The following is a 25,253-nucleotide window of genomic DNA, read 5'->3' on the forward strand; positions in this document are numbered from 1 at the left end:
TGGAGGAAGATGCAATGATGTGCAAGTACTGCTGCAACAAGCCTAATTTAGCCAGAAAAATAGATATTGTGGCAGTTTTTTTTTTTTTAAACAAAAAATCTCACCACAGACTCCCAACAGGAAATGACATGCAGCAGGGTACGACAGTGTGTTGGCTTTAAGCAAATTCACCAAACAATCAACAGTGGTAAAAGGTTTCCAGACACAAAAAAGGCAAATGATGATGCAAAAATATATAAACTTTCAGTTAAAATAAATTCTGCATAGGCCTAATGCATAGCAAAGAAATAACTGAGTTTCACACAAATTAAATTATTTGTTTTGCTGCAAAATGAAAATAGCAAAGATGTTCGCTGTGCTGAACTAATTTCAAACATTACTACAGACAGAAAGAAAAACAAAAAAAACAAAAACAAAACAACCAAACAAAAACAGACTAATAATGGCATGACGGTGCAATAGATTCTTCTGTGGTGGTTAGATATTTACATGATGCTTTAACAGTAAACTGTCTCTTTCACAAGAAATGAAAAAAGACTTAAACTACATGTTTAATTTTTAAGTGTTTGTTTAATGTGATTCTGAATACATAAGCCATAGTTAATTTATTGAAAACTGTTGTGTTTTTAAGGTTGTTGTGTGTGTTCATTGCACAACCAGAGCCAGAACTCCTACTGTTTTATTTCAATTTATTATTTTCAATGTACTATATAAATGTTATATAAAAACAAAAATCTAGATTTTGTTTAAAATATATACAAGTAGTTAATTTTATAAAATATACATTTCTGAAAATTTTATACATAACCTGTTTATTTGGTGAAAAGTTACATTTCATGTGCTTTATGTGTTTAATTTTAAATGAATTTTCTTTTGAGTAATCACTTAATCAACAAAATTATCACCAGATTAATCGATTATCAAAATAACCATTAGTTGCAGTCCTAACATATATAGTTTTAAACTGTGTACTTATTACTTCAGAGTGATATAAGATGTTTTTGAGTAAATGTATATTTTTTCCTAAAAAATAAAAATGCAACTGCAATACTTGTTTCGAGAAATTGTTTATGTTCAATAGACTAAATGTTCCCATAAAGGGATGATATGTTTTCAAACAGGGGACACCGTGTGCCTAAACAGTATAACTTTGCAGTCCTATAGGATTTAACAACTAAACTTGGTACAATGATAGCTGGCATATTGGGGCACATAAGAAACTTGATACTAGTGTTGTGCATTATAAAATGGCTTAGTTATCAAAAATATAAATCTATAAAATATAAATATTTTATGTATAAAATCCAATTTTTTGTAAATAAATCCCTAAAGCACAAACTTCTTTGTGTTATTTTCTTTGTGTTATTTAGTTGATACTAGTGTAAACAAAAGTTTTTAACCATATCCTTTCTTTCAAAAATCTGAAGTGCTGTACAGTAAGTCCACTACATTAGAAACATGTTCCTTTCCTAGAGCACGCTTGCAAGTCCAATTTGTTCATAAGTCCAGCAAAGTTAGCCTAGGCACCCAATAAATAAAAAATGCATCTCCCACAAACCTCAACACCTATAGAATGTACATATGCAGCTACTTGTAAATAAGAAAGTGCCTTTAAAAGTTAATATTTAAATTTTGTTGTTATATATTTCTAGTGCATTTTAACAACAAACTAAAAGTTATTTTTAAATTCCCATTGTTTTCCATCAGCTGATCTCAATACAGTAGATTTGCTTAACGCTACTGAACGAGTCTATGTATGCAGACCTATACCTCTCTCCTCAACTCTTATGTTATTTGTTCTGTACGTACATTACAAATGGCTTTTAAAAGTTAATATTTTTACAGTGATATTTTTGAGACCTCAACAACCCTACCAACTGTGCTGTGCGCCAACACTCTGTTAACAATGGTGGGGATCAGTTGTCTGCTGCCGGTGCAACTGCAAGTTTGCAAGCTCTCTGAGTAATCCATCTGTCATCTGCTGGTTGATGCGGGGAACATTTAAAACTAGCTGCTGACCTTGCTGTGTGCTCACTGTCTGTTTTCTCACCTATGCATGAAGTCTTTCTGCTCTTTTAATCTGAGAAGGGAGCGACTGTAAGATGACAACAGTGTCACTGCGTGCATGACAGTTTATCTGAAAGTGCTTAGGAGACAGATCCTGATTGGATAACTTTGATATGATAATAAAACTGATCTTTTTTTTTTTTACAAATTTGGACTCTCTTTTGTAAGTCTGTGACCCACATATTATTTACACACAACATTTTTGTATTGATTTTGAGTACAAACAACCAAGATCAATTTTTCCTTCCTCCATGACTTCAATCAGCTGATTTCAGTAGACTCGCTTACAGCTAGCTAACTGGCATATACAGCAAAAATATGTTTCATGATCCATAATCTTGCAATTGTTAATCATACCAATGGTTCATGTTATACGAACGAGCGACTACGACCATCTTTTCACATCGCTGTACTCTCTCAATTATTTTCACTTTTGTTTCAATTGTTATTGTCTGGTGCTTCTTTGCGGTACATCACTGAAGCTTTTACAATTAATTACAGACATGTTGGGCTTGAAATAAATTGTGTTAACATCTTTAGCAGGATGCATGCATGTGACTGAGAATGTAAGCAATAATAGCGTGGATTTTGCACTCCACATACTGGCAGACGCACAAACTAATGTATGTGCTGCGTCGAAATTTGGAGTTACGATACATTTTTTTTATTTTTCACTTATTTAAATAATTTTTAATTTATTGAAGATGCATGAGCACATCTTTAAAAAGTTTGGAACTTGAAAATTTGTACTGTATATAGAGGACTTACTGTACTCACTACTCTTCAGCCATTTGCAGCTCCTCTATTACAATAAACAAGTTGCAGTAGTTGATTTTTAGGTATGTAATTTAGGAGCAATAATGCCAAAACACAGTGCATAAGGGGTTAAAAACATAACAATTTACTTTATTTAAGAAATATATAATATGAAGTTCATAAGATAAAAAAAAACCTACAATACAGTTTTACTCGTTTCAAGCTGCAAATAGATTATACGATGGGAGCAGCTTTAGACACTGCCCATAGGCTGAAACTGTTTGATTCATTGGGGGCTTTCCCTTATTAGGTTACAAATACAAAAAAAGAGGGCAGTCTTCTTCAAAATGAGTATGTCATTCAAATGTATTCTAAAACTATATATGGTGCAGTTACATGTTCTAATGTTTGCAAGGTATCAAAGCAATCATAAACAGATGGGGCTCCATGTTTTTTTTTTCATCACCTAAAGAGATGACGTGTCATTTGATGAGGTTAATATTATAAATGTTAGAATGTGGTATATTATTCAACAACAGCTTCAAAAACCTTTATGTAATGTTCCCACATAAAGTAGATACATAATCTGAATGCCTATACAAGTTTTATCTATTTGAATAAGCATGTATACAACTGTTTTAGTGGCTACCTGTAGACATAGTGAGCTAAAATTTAAAGATTGCAGTATTTTTTTATAGAAAGAAAAAACACAAGGAGTATAGTGCATATAGATGCCATGTTCTAGACACTAAGCATTTAGTTAAACAATGAATGTTTTTCTTTTAAATAAATATCAAAACTGACACAGCAGTGATAGAGTAACATAAAAAAAAAACCAAACAAACAGACTGACTTTTTTTTATTGAAAGGCTTATATTTGTTTCTTATCTGGTAATGTAGTTCTCATTCCTCCAGGTTTTACATTTTCATGTAAAACGTTATTATTGCTTAATGTCCAAATACATTGGTATGTACTGCTCCCAGTTTTACAATCAAAATCATCCACTTAATTATGAGAGAAGAATCACTGAAGACAGAAGAGACACCAACAACTGTTACCCCTAAGATACTGCGGCCTTGGTGCTTTACTATGTTATCTGATTTTGCTCGAGAAATTTCTCAAGACTATGGGCCTTAGTTATAGTGCCGAGGGTTTAATGGGATGTACCATAAGTGTAAATAACACAGCAAATTTCTGTATACAATATTTGTCACCCCCTCCCGCAGGGCTAATATTACTAGTAAAATGGAGCTTCTTACTCTTAAGCATACAGTACCATACCATTTTCTAAAGCCACTTAATTCCAAGCAAGGTTATGGGAGAGCTGGAGTATAATCCAGCAAGCATAGGGCACAGAAAACAGTAAAAATCTCTAAACAGTGTCCCAGGCTATCACAAGGAAAAAAAAAACACACACACACACACCCCACAGCTAATCCACCTAATTTGCAAGTCTTTGAACTGTGGAAGGAAACAAGGACACCAAAAGGAATGCAGACATGGGGAGAATATGCAGACTCCACTCAGGGAGCTGAACCCTGGTCTCCTTACTGCAAGGCAGCAGTGCTGCCACTCAGCACATTCCTGCCATAGATCAATCTTTGCCTCTTTTATTAATTTAGCTCGTTGATGGTCACTGCAAAACAATTTTAGAGGAAACTGTATACTTCTGAATTCAAACAGGTAATTAGTGGGACTAATGGAAATTTTGGGTATACAGTAAATATACCTTCGCCCTGTAGGAAGGATATCCTGTAAAAATGGTAGCTTCAGTCATATTTGAATGTAACACTTTGGTATATAATCTTGTACTGCTACAAAGTTTGAAGGGTTTAAATCAACAACAATATACACTTGATTGTGCCATCTTATTACACACAGAATTGATGTTTACAGGCTGAACATGTATATGTCCCAATGAATGAATTTAACATTTTAGGTACTGAACAAAGAAGAACAGGTTAAAAAAGAAAAAAAAAAGAAACAATATTTTGAACTATGTAAAATGTCCACCTTCTCAATGTTATGTAAATTGGGGACCCCTTTACCGAGTTGTGCAAGTGTTTAAACTGACCAAGACACGAAAACACTAATGGCTTGTGTTATACATTGTGCTGGATGGCTGGTGCTCTTGTCCAGCCGGGACACCTGGAGGATGAATGGATCTGGAGAGAGACAATACCTCCCCTGGGACACAAGAGGGCAGCCCCCCGGCTTTCATCAGGGCTATGGGATTGGAGTGTGGAAGCTTAACCATGTTGGGGACCATGGCCACCGCCATAAGGTGCCTGGACGATCCTGGAGCCCTGCACTGCAGCACTTCCGCCACACCAGGAAGTGCTGCCGGAATATCATCAGGAAGCACCTGAAGTGCATCTGGGTTAACATAAAAGGGACCGCCACACTCCATTCGGGAAGTCGGAGAAAGGGGGAGGAGGACGGAGCTTGCAAAGGGAGGAGTAAAGGCAGCAGAAGAGAGAAAAGGAGAAAGAATAGAAAGAAAAGTAGAAAAGGACTTGGCTATTTATTTCTGGTTATTTGTGCACTGTGTGCTGTGCAGAAAAGAAAATAAAAAGCGTGACCATTTGTAAGTGTGCCTCTGGTATCTGTGTCAGGTTGGGTAGCTGGCACAATTGGGTAGCTCTCACAATATACAATTTGAAGTGGCCAGTACACTGTACCAGCAGTTCTCCGTTTACGCTTTGCGAATAAAAGTCCAGCTAGTCTACCAGAACATCATGGTCCGACTTCCAAGGGGACACCCCAGTTCTCTACAAAACTGCATGTATTTAACCACCAGGACATCCCTGTAACCCCCGGTTCTTTGACGTTTATGTACATAATAGTGTTTGACAATTAACTCTGACTTGAATTTGACTGTATTTTATACCGCACTGTGAGGGGTAACAAAGAAACCAATAGAATAGGGAGTACTGTACATACCCAACAAACAACTTTAGGATGTTATTTACCAACTAAAAGTGCTAAATAAAAGATTAACAATTAAATAAATTTTTCTGGGGGCTCACTTTAAAAATAAACACACAAATAAATAACCACTAAATAATGCACTCCTGTAAGATGTATCCTATAGCTGAAAGAGTAACTTGTATCTGGTGACACACCTACCTTGAGGTTTTTACAGCTCTTCATGAGGTACTTCACATCATAAATGACGGGAAAAAATAAACGGAGGATCTCAAAAAAGTCCAATTCTTCCTCTGGCAAATTGGAATTGGACAGGATTTTGACTAGGTACCCAAAGTCATAACCACTAAAAGGAAAGTAATATTTTAATAGTTAAAAGAACAGTAGTTGGATTAATTACTCCATTCCTCAAATTGAGGAAATACAATGCTGCATTTTTTTTAAATGTACACTTGAAATAAAATCTCTGTGCAATTATGTATGAAGTATTTACTCAAAGGCCAACATTGAAGGAAAGTACTAGAATTCTGGTTGCACCTTTGGCATCAAAAATATTACAAACAACAAAAGAAAGGTTTAAAAACTGTGCACAGTATTTCTACATTGCAATTTCTGTGTTTAATTTTTTAATAGTCTGCGAAGAATTTAAAATCCTAATCGATATTTAGACTTCTCATTTGATTTCACACAGGAAACTTTTAAAGTTGGGACAAACCAGACCTGAAAAGCATTTTGTTACAAAAACAGCTTTAAAGTAAATTTTCTTAATGGAAATATACTGAATTATCTTGGAATAACACTAGGGTGTTGTACTGTGTTAGCCATTATGGATGTTGTGAGAAGTTAAGCAAAATGACACCATGCGGGCATTTGAAGATGGGGCCCAAGTTATCTCAGAAGCTTGCATATTGTAATCTTTCTAGTTAGCCAATAAAAAGTGTCATTTTGCTTAACTTCTCACTACTTGGAACAGCACAAATTCAACAACACAGATATAATGCTTGAATTTGTATTTTTATTATTGATTTTACGCAGTATGTTTCAGGTACTGGAAAGAAAATTTAACAGAATAAATTTTAAATGTGCACATGTTAAAATAAATTTGGTGATTCATGATGAACTCACACTGTATAAATTTTATTTTAAAATACCCCAAGATTACAAAGTTTCATTTTGTTTGCTACACGGGGGAAATCCCCCATCTCTGCCACAGATTAAATTTGATATTTATGCATCCCAATGCTAGTTTAATTAAAATGATAGTTGGGTAACTACTTGATGAAAATACCAGTATATTAAAGCTGTTGTTAATGTTAGCACTTATATACACACTGTCCCAAAAAACATATACACACTTTCCTACAATATCCTAGGAAATCTGTTCGGCAAGCAGAACATATAAAGCAGAACATATACACACTTTCCTACAATATCCTAGAAAATCTGTTTGGCAAGCGGCTCATGAGATAGGCATTTCAAAATCAAGCATCCATTTCATTTTTAAGCATACCCATTGAAAAAGTTTATTCCAAAATTCATCCACACCTTTAATGAAGATGTTCCTGACTGGAGAACTGAACTTTGTGAGAGTATACATTTTTTTGGGATACAGGTACAGTATTGTTCACTTGAATAATGCAAGTACTTCAATAAAAGCCACTGAATGGGCTTTCTGTTTTTGCCATTGTATCAAAAAGGTATCAGGTATCATAACATTTCACAGATATAGGTATTGTGACATCCATTTTACCTTGAACTGATCTCATTTAATTAGCTGGACTTTTTTTCTCTTCTCTTATTGTGAACTAGCAAAATACCTGCGCTTCGCAGCGGTGAAGTACTGCCTTAAAATTTTTATTAAGAAGAAAATTGAACCTTTTTAAACTGAGGGAAAATATGCCAATAATTATTTGTTAAGGATCTCTTTGTATACCACATTGAGTTCGGGCCTCCGGTTGTAATATGACCAAGCTGTGCGCTGAGCTTACTTTTGAGCATGCAACTTACAGTTGGCCATGTGAACAGTAATATTGTTTCAAATCTCACAGCTTGGATTGCTGCTGTCATAATCGGTTTGAGTTTCATGGTTTGCTTCAAGTACGACAGTATTTGCAGGACTTGTGTTGAAGTGACATTCGGCATCTGTCAAGTGCTGTAAGCATACAACCGGTTTCATCGATAACTTCACATCCAGCTTTTGAGAGTTTAAACATTCATAAACATCAAAGTGTCCACTACTGAAATCGTCACCTGTGAATCTAAGATGTTTAAGAGGCATTGGCGGTTGTCGAAAGGTGTAAAATATTTGGCCATTTTGGTACACTTGAAAGCGACAACCGAACAATTCAGCGGCAGCCATCAACTGACATGCAGAACCATAGGTGAAGGGCTTAAACATTTCACTCTTATAGTGCTCCTGTGTAGTATAATTATCTCCTGTACCGTCATCAGTCCACACCTTGAACCTGTCCCAGTCATTCAATACATAAGACTCAATGTTCCTCCTGATATCAAGAGTGAGCCTGATATGGCCGTGCAATATGTAACAAAGAGAATGGAAAAGGTAGGTGCCATCTCCAGGCATGGAAAGCACTCGGTAAGTGACAGTTCTTTGATCGATAGTGATCACCTCGATAGACATGGTAATGGGGGTACAGTTGGAATGATAAAGGAAATGGGTACCTGAGCAATGTAAAGTAAGTCTAAAATACCTACACAACAACTATAATCGTAATAAACGAACAATAAAACAGCAGAGAAGCCATGAATTAAATAAAAAGACTGTAGTTATCAGTTGGGAGACATGAATCCCGTGGCGAAGCAAGGAAGGGAATGTAGAGACCGGAGCGATGGACAGCCTTATATAGGCAGGCAGCCAACAACGTGGGAGGCGTTGGGATGGGGGACCCAACACCACCTCACACGGTGACCGAGCTGCAGGCTATGGACGTATATATGTACGTAAGTAAGATTCAGGTAGCGTTGGGAACCCGTGTACCAAATTTCTTGAAGATGGGCCCATAATTAACAAAGACTGTTGAAAAGTTCAATATGGCGGCCCATCATACCACCGAAATAAGTACGTATATTGGTTTCGGTTAGCGCATGGAAGCGGCCTACCAAATTTCGTGAAGATGGGGCCATAAATAAAGTTCAACAAGGCGGACGTTGTCGACCGTTGTGACCATTTTGTGTAGAATTTCAAAATGAAACCTGCTTAACTTTTGTATGTAAGCTGTAAGGAATAAGCCTGCCAAATTTCAGCCTTCTACCTACACGGGAAGTTGGAGAATTAGTGACGTTGGAAAGTTCAATATGGCAGCCGACGGTGGCGTCATACCATCGAAATAAGTACGTACATCGGTTTCGGTTAGCGCAGGGAAGCCACTTACCAAATTTCGTGAAGATGGGGCCATAAATAAGAAAGTTCAACATGGCGGACATTGTTGACCGTTATCAACCGTTATGAACGTTACGTGCTTAACTTTTGTAAGTAAGCTGTAAGGAATAAGCCTGCCAAATTTCAGCCTTCTACCTACACGGGAAGTTGGAGAATTAGTGATGAGTGAGTCAGTGAGGGCTTTGCCTTTTATTAGTATAGATTCAGAAAAGCAACACAGTGTAACTTACATTTATAAGACATTTGGCGTGTTGAATCTACGAATGTGTAATAATTATTGGGCAGCAAATAATTCTATCCTTGCAAAGAAAATCCATGTTGTCCTTGACACAGTATATATTAAAGGATCCCCTTAAGTGACACAGGGAAAAAAATAAAATTAGACGGGTTTTAAAAAAAAAAAAGGAGAAATATTTGTAAAATAAAAAGTGTTTGTAATTTAGTGCCCAGGTCCAGGAGTAGACAGATTTCTGATATTTTATTAACCAAGCCTATGAAGCCCACCTAATTATTTTAAGAATGTTATAATATTCACATTATATGCTCATTAATGATGAAACTTTACTGTTGAATAAAGACAAATAAATCATATTGCTGTTGTGCAAAATCTCAATTCTTGTTCCAGACAAGATCTGTATAGGGTTCAAGTGACAGTGTCAGTTCTTCTAGGGGCAAAGCAATTACGGTAGTTGTTTGGCAGGTGTGTTACACAAATATCTAAATCATATTATACTAAAGCCAGTATGTAAACCAAACTTGTATTCAAAATTCTTAACTAAGCTGGTAAAAAATATACCCTGCTTCTTATTCTTTTGCTGTCTAGATGCTTGCTGTTTAAGTCTTCAATTCAAAATTTAGATGCGAGATGATGCATACCACCATCTTTTATATCCATGGTGACATTAAATATAACAGCTTCATCAGCCATCTTTAACCTTTAAGCAAGATGGTGACCACCAATAATAATTACAATTATGAACAACTTAAAAAAGTTATCTTTCCAAAGGTAACTGTTTCCAAAAGCTGTACATAGAAAATGTTAATGTCTCCAAACAAAATCTTAGGCAGTGTCAACAGGACAGAAAACTTGGAAATATCAAGATGCAAAACTACTGGAATCCTAATGAAGGGTTTCTTAAAAAACGTTTTTTATCTAACCTAATCTTGCCCATTTTAATGTTTGAGACCCATTCCTTATTGAAGGAGTCTACCTTGGATAATCTTGGCTAATCGTCATAGTGGGGTTGAAAGGCGTGTTGGTCAACCTTGTGAAAATCATTGCCTATCTACAGAGTGGGGTTTTCAACATGGAGAATCACTGCCAATCATTAGATAAGGGAGGGGGTTTACCTCCTTGGTCAATTGTGGACAATCCAAGTGTTTGGGGAGTTTTCCCCTGGCAGAACCAAGAACGATCATCGCATTAATCAAGGATGACTTTAGGAGCAATGTTATCCCACCGCAACCCAATTCACACAACCATCAATGACCCACCACCATTAAACACAACAGTAACATGCCCCCATAGTTTCAGAAACCCAGTCCTAATGGCTTTAAAGTCAAGTATTGGTTGGTTAATATTTTATACAAGTTTAAATGAACTTATTTCAGCAAAACAAAAGCAATTTAGCACTATGCAAGGAGAGAAATGGCTACTGAAATAAGTAAAATTCTAAAATTAACAAAGGTGACAAAAATATTGGCACATCTGCATTTTTTAATAATTCAGATATTGCTCTAAAAACATTAAAGCTAAGAACACCAGGTTTCTACCATACTTTATTTCACTATTAACACTGCAGAACTAGACACAACAGAACACTAGACTGAATATGTGGTAGCACACACTTTGGCGAGAATAAATGCAATTGAGTGCTACCTTAAACTTTCTAAATCTTTCTACTGGCAGGCTGAACCACCCTTCTTTAGCAAGATGCTCCAGTTATCCATACTGCTGTTTTCAGATCTCTCCATAAGTGATCAAAGTAATTTAGATCTGGACTATTTGCTGACAACTTCATAACTGTCCAACATTTTATCTTTAATCATTCTGGGTATTTTCTGGAAAGTGTTTCAGATTACTATCCTGCCAGAACACTCAATCCATATTCACGTAGATCCAGCATTCTGACACTCGTTTCAATATTTCAGTCCAAGATGCCTTACTAATCTCCTTGTTTCACGAGGCCATGCACAGACACCCATGTCCAAGTCTCCAAAGCAACCCGAAAACATCAGCCCACCTTCTACAAAATTGACAAGAGGGAGGGTGTTCTTTTCTTTGAAGTCTTCGTTTTTTTCTGTAAACAAAACCACATTTATTCTTTAACATAAAGCTCTAATTTGATCTCATCTGTCCAAAGGATATTTTCCCAGTAGGATATGGAATTCCTCTGGTGCGTTGTGGCAAACACTAGTTTGGCTTATGTTTCATGGTGAGCAGTTAGGTTTTTGCCAGGGTCTCCTACCATGTAGCCCCCCCCCCATGGCATTGGGAGCAGATAATGCAAGTTAAAACTCGTGCCTGATGATCAGTCTGAGTCTTGTCTGGTGACTGAGGCTCTTTCCCTTCAAGATTTCTGCAGGTGGACATATAGCCTTTCTTATATTACAATCACCTGCAACTTATCAGAGGTGAGTTTACTTACGAATTAAAGGAGAATTATCTGCTTTAAATCTAAATATGTATTACAAGTTCTAAAAGCTGCCAGAACTTTTGTCTAGTTCATTTTAGAATTTCTGTGTGGTATAAGATTAGATTTAGGTTTTTTTTTTTCAGATTTTTTGTGTTGTTCCACTGCTAACTAAAGAAACATGGTACATATGTCAATTTTCAATAATTAAAAACTGCAGAATTATTTTGGCACTTATTTTTTTAAAGAAACAATATTTTTGCTCATGAAACGTGTGATTTTGGTGTAGAATGTGGTGGAAAAATGCACCCCAAGGCATATGAACTGGAAACTACAAGGTTTATGTAGTATTTACTCCTAATCTGGCACCTACCTATGTCACAATCTTGAACAATATGTGGTTTGATTATGCCACATAGTCTTTAAAAAAAATAAGAGAAATGTCTATTGGATTATAAGATTGTTTTAAGAGCATTTGTCAAGTTAATGTCAATCACTTTAAATTTGTGTTTTGAATCGTACTTTATCCATAAACCAAAACTCAACTGCATCATAGACACAGTTATTACCATTAATACTGTACTTCATGCTCTTGTGTTACTAAATTAACATGAGGGACTCCTTTTTGTGAAACAGAATAACATTAACTGCTGTATACATTATATTTCCATTCATATTTATCAGTTGCATAAGAACACTTTTCTCTTAATTCTGGGGGAGCACTTAGATCAATGTACACCTGCAGTGTTCATGGTGGTCCTTAATCCTGAACACTAAGAGTGTGTAATTATAAAATTACAAAAATACTAATAAATATGACCAATTTACAATTTATAGTATCAGTAAATACCAAGACGGCCAAAAGTATTAATATCATTCCACCATTTAAAAAAAAAAAAAAAATTGACAATTCTCTGTGAAATAAGTTGAAACTGACAAAAGTAATTGGCATTCACCACTCTTTATTCCATATTACATAGAGTAGACACTTTAAATTTTGGACTTAAAACAAATGAAAATAGCAAAGACAAAATTAATGGAACCCCTTAGACATTAAAAGATGCAAATGAATTGTAATAATATCTCAAGCAAACCAATTACTCCGATTAGAAATACATGTTCCTTCAAGTTTACGTCCGAAGGTTTTAAATGTAGTGTGTCACACATAAAAGTGTCTAATTGGGCAAAATAAAAATGTTTAAATGCATACATCTACAACAATAGTAGCATTATGTCAATGAAATTATGACTTGATTATTAATTCCTTTTTAAGATTAACCCACAAGCACCCATTTTTTGTGGTTGTTCTTTTTTCTACTGACCTGCACATGGCTGGTACAGACAGTTCTGGAGTCAAGACCACAACAATAAAATTACATTTTAGTTTTTTAACATTAACTATTACATCCAATAATTTAATAATTGACAACCAAAATAAATTCCACACAGTTAATTAAATAAAAAAGGAGATTTCTTTGCAACATTTTTAATTAAAATAATGAAATCTCTTCATGAAAAGTGACACCTGCTGCACAAAAACATAAAGCATATACAGCAATACCAAGAGCAAAACGAAAAAAGCCCACTTGGAGAAAAAAAAAGAAAGAAAAAAGTATAGCCTTCAGCTCTCTTAACCTGTATTATTACAGCATGTGTGTCACGGCAGGGTATGGACACATCAAGAAACCCCTTCCCAAATTCCTTTCTCAAACCCCTAATCATGCATGTTTTTATCTGTTTAAAAGAAAAACAGCTGGCAGACCTACTGAGATCCAATCAGCTCCAAGTTTTTTCCCCTGCTTACTGTATCCATTGGCTGAAGGCCTGAAGTATAGAAAAATGATATGATAGTTATGCATTTAGCTTACCTGATTTACAGTCATATGAAAAATTTTGGGAACCCCTCTAAAATTTGTGTTTATCATTGGCTGAGCTTTCAAAGTAGCAACTTCCTTTTAATATATGACATGCCTTATGGAAACAGTAGTATTTCAGCAGTGACATTAACTTTATTGGATTAACAGAAAATATGTAATATGCATCATAACAAAATTAGACAGGTGCATAAATTTGGGCACCTGAACAGAGATATTACATCAATACTTAGTAGAGCCTCATTTTACAAATACAACAGCCTCTAGACACCTTCTATAGCGTTTGATGAGTGTCTGGATTCTGGATGGAGATATTTTTGACCGTTCTTCCATACAAAATCTCTCCAGTTCAGTTAAATTTGATGGCTACCGAGCACGGACGGCCTGCTTCAAATCATCCCATTGATTTTCGATGATAATCAAGTCAGGGGACTGTGATGGTCACTCCAGAGCATTGTACTTCTCCCTCTGCATGAATGCCTTTGTAGATTTCGAACTGTGGTTTGGGTCATTGTCTTGTTGGAATATCCAGCCCCTGCGTAACTTCAACTTTGTGACTGATGCTTGAACATTATCCTGAAGAATTTGTTGATACTGGGTTGAATTCATCTGACCCTCAACTTTAACAAGAGCCACAGTCTCTGAACTAGCCACACAGCCCCACAGTATGATGGATCCTCCACCAAATTTGACAGTAGGTAGCAGGTGTTTTTCTTGGAATGCATTGTTCCTCTTCCACCATGCAAAGCGCTTTTTGTTATGACCAAATAACTCAATTTTTGTCTCATCAGTCCAAAGCACTTTGTTCCAAAATGAATCTGAGCATTTGCATACAAGTGACTCTGTTTGTGGCATGAGTGCATAAAGGGCTTCTTTCTCATCACCCTGCCATACAGATGTTCTTTGTGCAAACTGTGCTGAATTGTAGAACGATGTACAGATACACCATCTGCAGCAAGATGTTCTTGCTGGTCTTTGGAAGTGATCTGTGGGTTGTCTGTAACCTGTATTTTTCTTGACCTGCCAGACCCGAGTTTAATAGGAACTGTGCCTGTGGCCTTCCATTTCCTGATTACTTTCTTTACAGATGAAACTGACAGTTTAAACCTCTGAGATAGCTTTTTGTAGCCTTCCCCTAAACCATGATACTTAACAATCTTTGCCTTCAGATCTTTTAAGAGTTGCTTTGAGGATCCCATGCTGTCACTCTTCAGAGGAGAGTCAAAGGGAAGCACAACTTGCAATTGACCCCCTTAAATACCTTTTCTCATGACTGGACACATCTGTCTATGAAGTTCAAGGCTTAATGAGCTAATCCAACCAATTTGATGTTAGAAGTAATCAGTATTGAGCAGTTACATACATTCAAATCAACAAAACTACAAGGGACCCCAAATTTTTGCACAGCCAGTTTTTCACATTTGATTTAATTTCATACAACTAAATACTGCTTCACTAAAAATCTTTGTTCGGAAAACACCCCAGTACTCAGATGCTCCGAGGAAATGAAAGACATACCACTGTTAGCCTTTTTGTTGAAAGTAGAGTAAAATATTATGCAGGCTGAGAGGGGTTTCCAAATCCTTTCATATTTATCTTACCAGGTGCATGCACTATTTACTCACTAGCATTCTCTTTCAGTACTTGTATCAGTGCCAAATGAATTAGACAATCCCAAGTTTATCTGGGATAAGTTAATTTGAACAAATGATTTAATGCTACTTTATTACTGGTTTATTAAAAAATAACACTGATTTGTGACATTTGCTGTTTGTTTATGTTGGCATCAGTGTATGTGGGAAACATCAGCTGGATAAAAACAATAACTAAAGTAACTTGTCACTTCAGAATTTATGACAAACAGATTTTGTTCTGTTATTTTCAAGATTGCTTATATAAGTAATCAGACTGTTAAGGTTTATGCCCATGTAAACAGAGGTGGACCGACCTTAACTACAGTAAATTACGGTACATTTAAATTAGTGATCTGATTGTTTTTACTATGTTAATCACATTTTATTTGTTATACTAATAAATAATTTAACTTTAAAAACCTAATTTGATGACCAAAATTTAGTGCTTACTGATTTGTTTTCAGCAATAAAGTGCGCAGTTTTACCAGACCTGTTAACTACATGTACAGTGGGTACGGCAAGTATTCAGACCCCCTTCAATTTTTCACTCTTTGTTATATTGCAGCCGTTTGCTAAAATCATTTAAATTAATTTTTTTCCTCATTAATGTACACACAGCACCCCATATTGACAGACAAAAAAAAAAAGAATTGTTGAAATTGTTGCAGATTTATTAAAAAAGAAAAACTGAAATATCACATGGTCCTAAGTATTCAGACCCTTTGCTGTGACACTCATATATTTAACTCAGGTGCTTTCCATTTCTTCTGATCATCCTTGATATCACCATCATTTGAGTCCAGCTGTGTTTGATTATACTGATTGGACTTGATTAGGAAAGCCACACACCTGTCTATATAAGACCTTACAGCTCACAATGCATGTCAGAGCAAATGAGAATCATGAGGTCAAAGGAACTGCCTGAAGAGCTCAGAGACAGAATTGTGGCAAGGCACAGATCTGGCCAAGGTTACAAAAAAATTTCTGCTGCACTTAAGGTTCCCAAGAGCACAGTGGCCTCCATAATCCTTAAATGGAAGATGTTTGGGACGATCAGAACCCTTCCTAAAGCTGGCCGTCCGGCCAAGCTGAGCTACCGGGGGAGAAGAGCCTTGGTGAGAGGGGTAAAGAAGAACCCAAAGATCACTTTGGCTGAGCTCCAGAGATGCAGTCAGGATATGGAAGAAAGTTGTAGAAAGTCAACCATCACTGCAGCCCTCCACCAGTCAGAGCTTTATGGCAGAGTGGCCTGTCGGAAGCCTCTCCTCAGTGCAAGACACATGACAGCCCGCATAGAGTTTGCTAAAAGACACCTGAAGGACTGATGGTGAGAAATAAGATTCTTTGGTCTGATGAGACCAAGATAGAACTTTTTGGCCATAATTCTAAGCGGTATGTGTGGAGACAACCAGGCACTGCTCATCACTTGTCCAATACAGTCCCCACAGTGAAGCATAGCGGTGGCAGCATCATGCTGTGGGGGTGTTTTTCAGCTGCAGGGACAGGACGACTGGTTGCAATCGAGGGAAAGATGAATGCGGTCAAATACAGGGATATCCTGGACAAAAACCTTCTCCAGAGTGCTAAGGACCTCAGACTGGGCCGAAGGTTTACCTTCCAACAAGACAATGACCTTAAGCACACAGCTAAAATAACGAAGGAGCGGCTTCACAACAACTCTGTGACTGTTTTTGAATGGCCCAGCCAGAGCCCTGACCTAAACCCAATTGAGCATCTCTGGAGAGACCTAAAAATGGCTGTCCACCAACGTTTACCATCCAACCTGACAGAACTGGAGAGGATCTGCAAGGAGGAATGGCAGAGGATCCCCAAATTCAGGTGTGAAAAACTTGTTGCATCTTTCCCAAGAAGACTCATGGCTGTATTAGCTCAAAAGGGTGCTTCTACTAAATACTGAGCAAAGGGTCTGAATACTTAGGACCATGTGATATTTCAGTTTTTCTTTTTTAATAAATCTGCAACAATTTCAAAAACTATTTTTTTTGTCTGTCAATATGGGGTGCTGTGTGTACATTAATGAGGGAAAAAATTAATTTAAATGATTTTAGCAAATAGCTGCAATATAACAAAGAGTGAAAAATTGAAGGGGGTCTGAATACTTTCCGTACCCTCTGTATCTATGATTATGTATTTGCATTAAATGCATTACAAGTTGGACTGTTAAGGAGAGTTTTATCTTGCGCTTCAGTGCATCATGAACTGAGCCATAAGCAGGTTTGATCCATATGGAAGTTTGAAAGACTACATATTTGGAACAAACATATAAAGCAACCTATTCAGTCACTGCAGTAGACCAGCCACTGGTACAAAATGCCCACTTGGTTTGAAACTTGGCTATATTTCCGCATGCTGCAACTGTAACTGACACTGCCTATGTGGAGGTTTCTGTGGCTACTCATTTTCTCCCACATTTCAAAGACATGCAACTTATATTATCAGATCAGTCAAAACTGGCCATAGGGGATATGTGTGAAATGGCACCCTATAGTAGATGGGGTCCAGCCTTACAGATAGTGCACTAGATAATCCAGTCCTTAAAAGACTTATGTAAACAGCATCACTTTCAGATGAATGTGACATGTACCACTTGAAAATAAACCCCTATCACAAACCTAAGTCTTGAATTATATAAATCTATGTAGAGAATCCAGGCAGCATACTATGGTTTACATCCCCTCTTTTTTAACTGTAATACATATAAGAAACTCAGTCACGGCACTTGTGAAGGTTGAATACAGTAAAACTAATTAGTGACTTTCCCCACTAGGTTTCTCTGTTCTGCCAGAGGCAAGGAAGCATAATTTCACTGCTCACCTCTCTTTTATATAAATTAATGCACATTCTGAATGTAATTGCTTCACAAATTAAAAACAATTCTGTAATGATCAGTGTGAGCTCTCGTAACATTATTTAGCAGAAACCTTAATCTAAGGCATCTTACAAAAAACAAACCTAAAAAACACTGTATAATAAAATGTATGTAAGTGATTATGAGTAAAGCACAAAGGTTACACAGCTTATTCTGATTAATACTAATCTAAGAAAAGTACAGGTGGTGGATGGTTCATAGATTTAAATGAGGCCTGACTTACACATTTTAAGGTACAGGACACTAGTTTTTCACTAGTGGGAGCAAACCATCAATGAATAACACGCCTTTAAAAACTTTCTTTTTTTTTTTTTTTTAGCAATTTCCAGTTGTTACAGAATTGTAATAGAAGTAATTAGAATCAAAGTTTTAGTTACACCTCACTGTGTTCCTACAATCTAATGTCCAGACTCTCGTATAGGAGTTCAGTAATTAATCAGCATGTAGATACCCACACATACTCTGTTAAATACAATTTGCAAAATCATTTAATGCTCCTGCATTTTCAGCAAAAGAGAGACCGTACCCTCCTATTATAGTCCTCGGATTACACCACTGTCTTTACTTTGCTACTGATCTGGCTTTTACACAACTGGTATCCCAAGAAGCAGAACATTAATATATTAGAAAAGTTTTCAATTTTCATTTTTTACCTGTTTAAAAAAGAAAAAAATATTGTACTCTTCATATTGTATAAGATGGGATTGTAATATGAAAGCTACTCAAAAAGGAAACCATACTATATAATTAGCAAAAAAAAAGAATAAACAAATTATTTTGTAACAGAATATATATGCATGAATGCACATATTACAAAAACAGTTTTATTTGGCATGTTTATTTAGTATTCAGCCTGAAATATTTTAACCAACATGAATAATATAAATTATGGGAATTTAGGAAAATTGTTATTACTATGTATAGGCTAAATGGTAAAGAAAACAAATTTATTAATCCAATTATTACTATTATAACATAAAACAGCTTACCTATGAAAAGACAGCCATCTGACACCATCACAGAGTACTACACCTGAGGTCATTAAAAGTTCTGCAAAGTAAAGTGTTTCAATTCCCTCTTCTTCATGTTTTTTAAACTGTATACCAGATGTTGTTAGAAGCTCTATAGAGTCTTGCGCATACATGTCCTCTCTATAGCAAAAATATTTTAAAAATCTAATCAATAACAAATACCCAAAATGATTAAATAAATCAGTCTTTGTTGTTTCCCCCAAATATCAAGTCTGACCAGGAAGAACTTAAATATAAAAGCATATTGCAAATTATTATACTACCTAGCTGGTCCCTGCTTAATGTTAATGAAATTCTAAAAAATAATTATGAGAAAGTGAATGCAAACGTTGCCTAATTGGGTTTTAAAATACAACATATCGCATTAAGGCAAAAGAAATATTAGATCTATCAATTGTAAATTCTGTAAGTGATATAACTTAATTTAAAAACACAGTGAAACATACTGATAATAGCCCTGCTGCTAACATCATAGTTAAAATAAATACAGAGTTACTTTTCTTATAGTTTGACTATTCATAACAGCATGTCCTGCGTGCAATGGAAAAAAAGGAAAGATAAGAAAATGAAAAAAATAACCTGTACACTTTCATGTTTCTGTTTATAAAAGTAACTTGCCTGCTTAAATACTACTTCTATATGTACTTGTATTACCCCCTTATTGAAAAAAAAGCACAGTTAAGCCGAAAAATACTTCCTTCTATGCAATATTTTCTACATCTAATGTATCATTCATTGGTATATATATATATATATATATATATATATATATATATATATATATATATATAAACTTATCAATACTCTAAATATATCAACAACTTTTATCTTCAGAAAAAGTGATGCACTATAGGAAAAGTCCATTTTAATTTTCCCATTAAATAAACTTTCTACAATCACTACTCGACATATTTAAAAAATAAGATTTTAAAAAAGTGAAAGAATTCTAAATTTACTATTTTTCATGTACCATTTTATTGAAATTGGAAGAGTACAAAAAGAACATTTTCTGATTTTGTATACTGTGATGCATATTTGACTGACCAATATTGGATTATTCGTGTCAGCAGCAGCATTCTATAAAACAAGTTCATGTATATACATCCTGGTGGCCAAGGCACTGTATTACATTGTTACGGCTACAAACTCATTGTGCAACTCTTACAAAATCATTACATTTTCAATTGTTACAATTATATAAGTCAGACAAACAGTAGCCTTTATGTTATTTTGATCCTTTGACTACTTTGGTATATTCACACAAAAACATTGAGATATTTTTGCTTTAATTTCAATATTATTTAAAAAAAAAATTCTCTTTAACAACATTAAGTTCAGGGAAGATAAAACATACTGTTAATAACAGAACAAATTAAAATAAAATGTTAAATGACGTTTTCTATAAGACAAACAGAAAAGCACAAAATGTAGGATTTTTATTTAAATGACTTAGCATGTAGGAATGACCACCATTTATTTCAAGCAAATTTGACACATTTACCTCCATAAAAATATTATATAAAGAAAATCTTGTCTATAACAGATTAAAAAAAGAAAATGCTTACGTGAGGTTAAATTTAAAATTGAATTGCCATGTTGACGTGCCAGGTGGATACTCGCCCTGCTCATTCATGAAAGTGAGTCCCAGTTGAATTATCTTTAACAAATCTACATTACATCTCAGTAATTGGTATTGGTAGTCAGCATTGCTTCTGAATTCTCCAATTGGCCTTGCTACTACCCCTGGAAACTCTGTGTCCTTTCAAAAAAAAAAATATATATATATATAAATAATTACAATTCCAGGGTGAAATAAAACCACAAGAACAGTTTTGTTTTTGCGTGTGTGACTCTGCACCGTTAGTGATTTCAATGCACTTTTTGGTATGCTATCAAGATGATCAATAGATAGGTTGGTTTTGGCAATACTGAACTACCTGATAGTATGATCAGTAAGCAAATGAAAATTCTGTACAGTGAACCCTCGTTTATCACGGTTAATCCGTTCCAGACTCTACCGTGATAAATGAATTTTCGCGAAGTAGGATTCTTTATAAATAAATAGAATATTTTCGCAGTTAGAATATAGAAAACCTGTTTACGACCTTCTAAATACATTTTTTAACATTATTAGAGCCCTCTAGACATGAAATAACACCCTTTAGTCACCATTACACTATCGTATTACCCAATATATTAGACAAAATAAGAGAAAATAAGACATATTAGACGTTACAAATATCATATTACTAGGCGCACTCGCCTTTTAAGGCGACCGACTTTTATCCTCAATTTTTGTGCGCTCCATGTGTACATCAGGCATGTAAGTGTAGGGAATGAGAACATCAAAGTGCCCATTCATAACATCACGTTTAGGAGCCATCGTAGGGCTTAGATAAAAGTTCTCAGAAAGCGCATGTGTAGTGACGTAAGCGTGTATGAGAAAAAAATCGCGATAGAGTGAAGCAGCGAAAGTCGAAGCGTGATATAGCGAGGGATCACTGTATTTTATGTATCAAAATGCACCTATATTTATTATCAAATGTATCTTTGATATCAACAAAACCCTTAAGAAAATTACAATACCACTCAAATATACCAACACTGACTAATTGTTTACATTTTTTGGAAGATATATTATGCACTACAGACAATTTGTTTACTCTCATTCTAATGCATTGAGAGACATTGGATTATAAAACAAATTAAGTTCCTCCATATTGTAAGAGCAGAAGCAGCAGCAGCAGCAGTAATTCAGTATTTGCAACAAATCTTTTTCTGTTTGAAATGACGCATAGCTATTTAGAGTAAGAAACTTAGCCGTCTTCATTAATTTCATATTGTGGTGTGTGTCTTGCTCTACTTAAGTCCACATGTCCCTTTTTTAATGATGTATAAGGGCTAGGCCAGGAGAGAACAAAAAAAAAACACCATCTAAAACCAGCCACCTCAGATCATGGCTATAATATGTTGTATTTTAGACTGTAATTTATCAAGCAAATATCAAGAAAGCAGGCTTTTTGTTGCATAACAGGAAATGAATCCTCTTACAGAGAATTTCTGGATCATTTTCAATTTCAAAACTATTACTGACAAATTGTACTTAAAAGTATTCACAGGTATAGAGCCATTTGCGCAATGAAACACTGGCATCCCATTAACTGCACAACCTTGTTTATTGTTTGGACAGATCTCAATTCTGTACCCTTTGCATTCAAACCTTTAGGTTTTAGATTTCACTCTTATAATAGCCATTATATTGTAATTTAATGCTTAAACTGACATGAAATTAACCTACTTTTTCAATTAAGTAACAGTTAAAAAATAAAACAGGAACTGTACCTGTATCATTTAAAGGTATAGTGAAGAATTAAAGACTATGAAAAGCTGACACCTTTAATCTAACAATGTTATTTGTAATTCATGAATGAGGAAAAAGACATTCTACTGATTTATTTCACTTTAGAATCATGGAAGAAATGAGTAAACTTTACGCCTAACCATCAAATATTGGCTGGGGTTTACTGAATGCAATGCATCAGTAAACTATTCTCAGATATACCTGGCATGAATAAAAAGAGTTCATGAACCAAACTAAATTCTCTAGAAACACAGACAATAGTGCATGTTGCCTGGATTTGTAACTTGAAACTATTAAAAAAAAAATACAGCACACCTTACCTGCAAAGAATTTGGCTATTATTAAATGTTATTTTTTATAGTTACAAAAATGCAAAAGGATTGCATGCATAATGTAGTCAAAGAGGCAACTGGTCTAATGCCAGTTAAAAACTGATAACTTGTCCTTACCAAATACTCTACCAAGGTGCAATGCCTCAAAAACAGCTGAACATTTTCATAAAGAACAACTACATAACCATTAGGATGCACATTATTGAAAAGCAATTGCTTTAAGGGCATCAAGCAAGGCTACAGTTTTTTGTGTAAAGTTTAAATAGTTTAGATCAATCAGGGTTTCCTGAACACTATTCTGGATGACATGCCTAAGTTAGTTATAACTTCTAGGATTTCAACAGAAACTTCTATTGTTTTCGTAGCAAACAGGGTAAAGGAGCCTTGCTGCTCTGCTACTGTCTTGACAATATTCTTCACGATTGTGTTTAATAATGACACTTGATATCAACAACTGCTTGATATTATGCAGGGATTAGTGAATGACTAGTTTACATAAAACTCCAATTTAAAACAAAATATCAAATGAACTACTACCTGTATGATCTGAACTGACACAATATTGCAGTACAAAGCTATCTTTTGACAACGTCTAAGGGAAATTTCACGCAACTTCTTTTTCAGTGCTTAGAGTTGCAAAGAAAGAGTGCTTACGTAAAACATCTAAATGGAGCAAAATATTTGGTCAGTGGTACAGTATTTTTTTAACTTAGATATAAAATGTGTAAATACTTAGTAATGTAACACTGCTGCAAAACACATTAAATAATGACAGCTCTTGCAAAATGGCACAAGTACCAATGCAACCCACTTTTCCCCCACAAAATGCAACATTCTGACACCAGTTTACAAAAAAATTCAAAGCAAAAACAACACTGCTCAACCAGAACTTTTCAACATACCTACCATAGCAATGTAGTTATATTTACGTATAACTTGCCGAATTCTCTTCAGCTCTTCATCCAGGTTGGAAGCCCATACTTCACAGATTCGTTGACTGTGATCTACGGTTGCAGCTGGCATAATGCCAATTTTAGGTGGCAAGCATCAAAAACAACTCACTTTCTGAAATGATCAGTTTCATAGGTTTGCAGTAATGTACTCCTTTGCAGTTCTGCGTTGTTTGCTACCTATAATTGAATAATAAAAACAAAACTATTAACAAATTGACACAGAAGTCAAGATACTGGGAACTTGCTTTACACCAATATGCCATCAGACAAAAATAAACTTAAATTACCTTCATACTATATTATTTCTAAAATAGCAAGGAAAACATATACAAAAAAGGATAAGATTAAAATGTTTAAATAAAAACATCAGTGACATTTGCTTTGCAACATCTAAAGTTAACCAATGCATTACTTTTAACATGGGCGCTACTCAAAAGTTTGAACAAATGAAGTCTTATTTATCTCGTACGTGTGGTTTACATAAAAGATATGGATACTTTCCTTAGCAAATCTAACACAGCCACTTGATCTTTTAAAATAGCAGCATATCCCTTATAACGTTATAAGAAATGAACTACAGCATTGTATCTCAAAATTTGCAAAGCTGGAATATTATGAAAGTGTATCAAATATTCACGTAACCACGCCCCCCCATCATCCTTGGTTAACATGACTGGCAAAAAGTGTGCGATTTTCCAGCTCACAAAGTTAGATTTATCCCGGTCCCTTCTGTGCGTTTTATTCAAACCAAATATAATTTTTTAACTTTAACCTGCATTTGATCACTTTGTCGAAATGTGACACAGGCAAATACCATTTTATAGTCGCTACTATGCAACGTAATTATAACTGGATTGTTGATGTAATTTTCACATTCACAATGGTGCTTAACAATAATTAAAAAAAAAAAACTAAGCATCCGTTTACGTGCCACAAATCTCTTAAACAGTTCGCAGGCGGGTGCCAATGCACCCGACAAACTTTTGCTTGCATGCGTCCCACGGTACGATCCCGCTCTGCAAGTCCCATGGATCTGACATATTGCACTATTACGGCGCTGCGCCGACTAAGCTGGAATTCCGACGTTCGCTGCCTCCGAGAGCTTGTGTAGGTCGCAATGTGGGAAATGGAAGTGAACCTTTAGCGAGAACCAACAAGTGAAGACTTCCTCCACAGCTCCCCGTTGCCACGCTTCGGCATAAACCTTATATCAATGGAAGTTCCCTCTCCCACCCCCCCTGTCGTCTCACCGTGCGGAAAGACAAGCTAATTACGCACAGTTGTGGTGTTTGGGAGCCGAACCAGACGAATCGCACATCCACCCCCCATGTTGGTTTCACTATAACTTCGTTATCGTTTAAAAACAATATGCAAAAAATAAATAAATAAATAA

The 25,253-nt window shown here is 35.5% G+C and overlaps 1 protein-coding gene across 7 annotated transcripts in view; it reads right to left on the reverse strand.

Annotated features, from left to right (window-relative positions):
• The window catches only part of cnot7 (CCR4-NOT transcription complex, subunit 7), a 48,324-nt gene that overhangs the window by 22,882 nt on the left and 189 nt on the right, over positions 1–25,253 (reverse strand). For 4 of the 7 annotated variants that reach the window (XM_039750924.1, XM_039750929.1, XM_039750923.1 and 1 more), the window contains exons 2-5: positions 23,814–24,037; positions 20,780–20,973; positions 19,173–19,334; positions 5,954–6,098 (exon numbers count right to left, since the gene is read on the reverse strand). In XM_039750924.1, the coding sequence (XP_039606858.1) occupies positions 5,954–6,098; positions 19,173–19,334; positions 20,780–20,973; positions 23,814–23,930 (618 nt within the window). In that variant the 5' untranslated portion in view covers positions 23,931–24,037. The other 3 variants (XM_039750925.1, XM_039750928.1, XM_039750926.1) reach the window with 3 other exon arrangements.

The sequence above is a fragment of the Polypterus senegalus genome, chromosome 4 (genome assembly GCF_016835505.1).
Source record: "Polypterus senegalus isolate Bchr_013 chromosome 4, ASM1683550v1, whole genome shotgun sequence".
NCBI lineage: Eukaryota > Metazoa > Chordata > Cladistia > Polypteriformes > Polypteridae > Polypterus > Polypterus senegalus.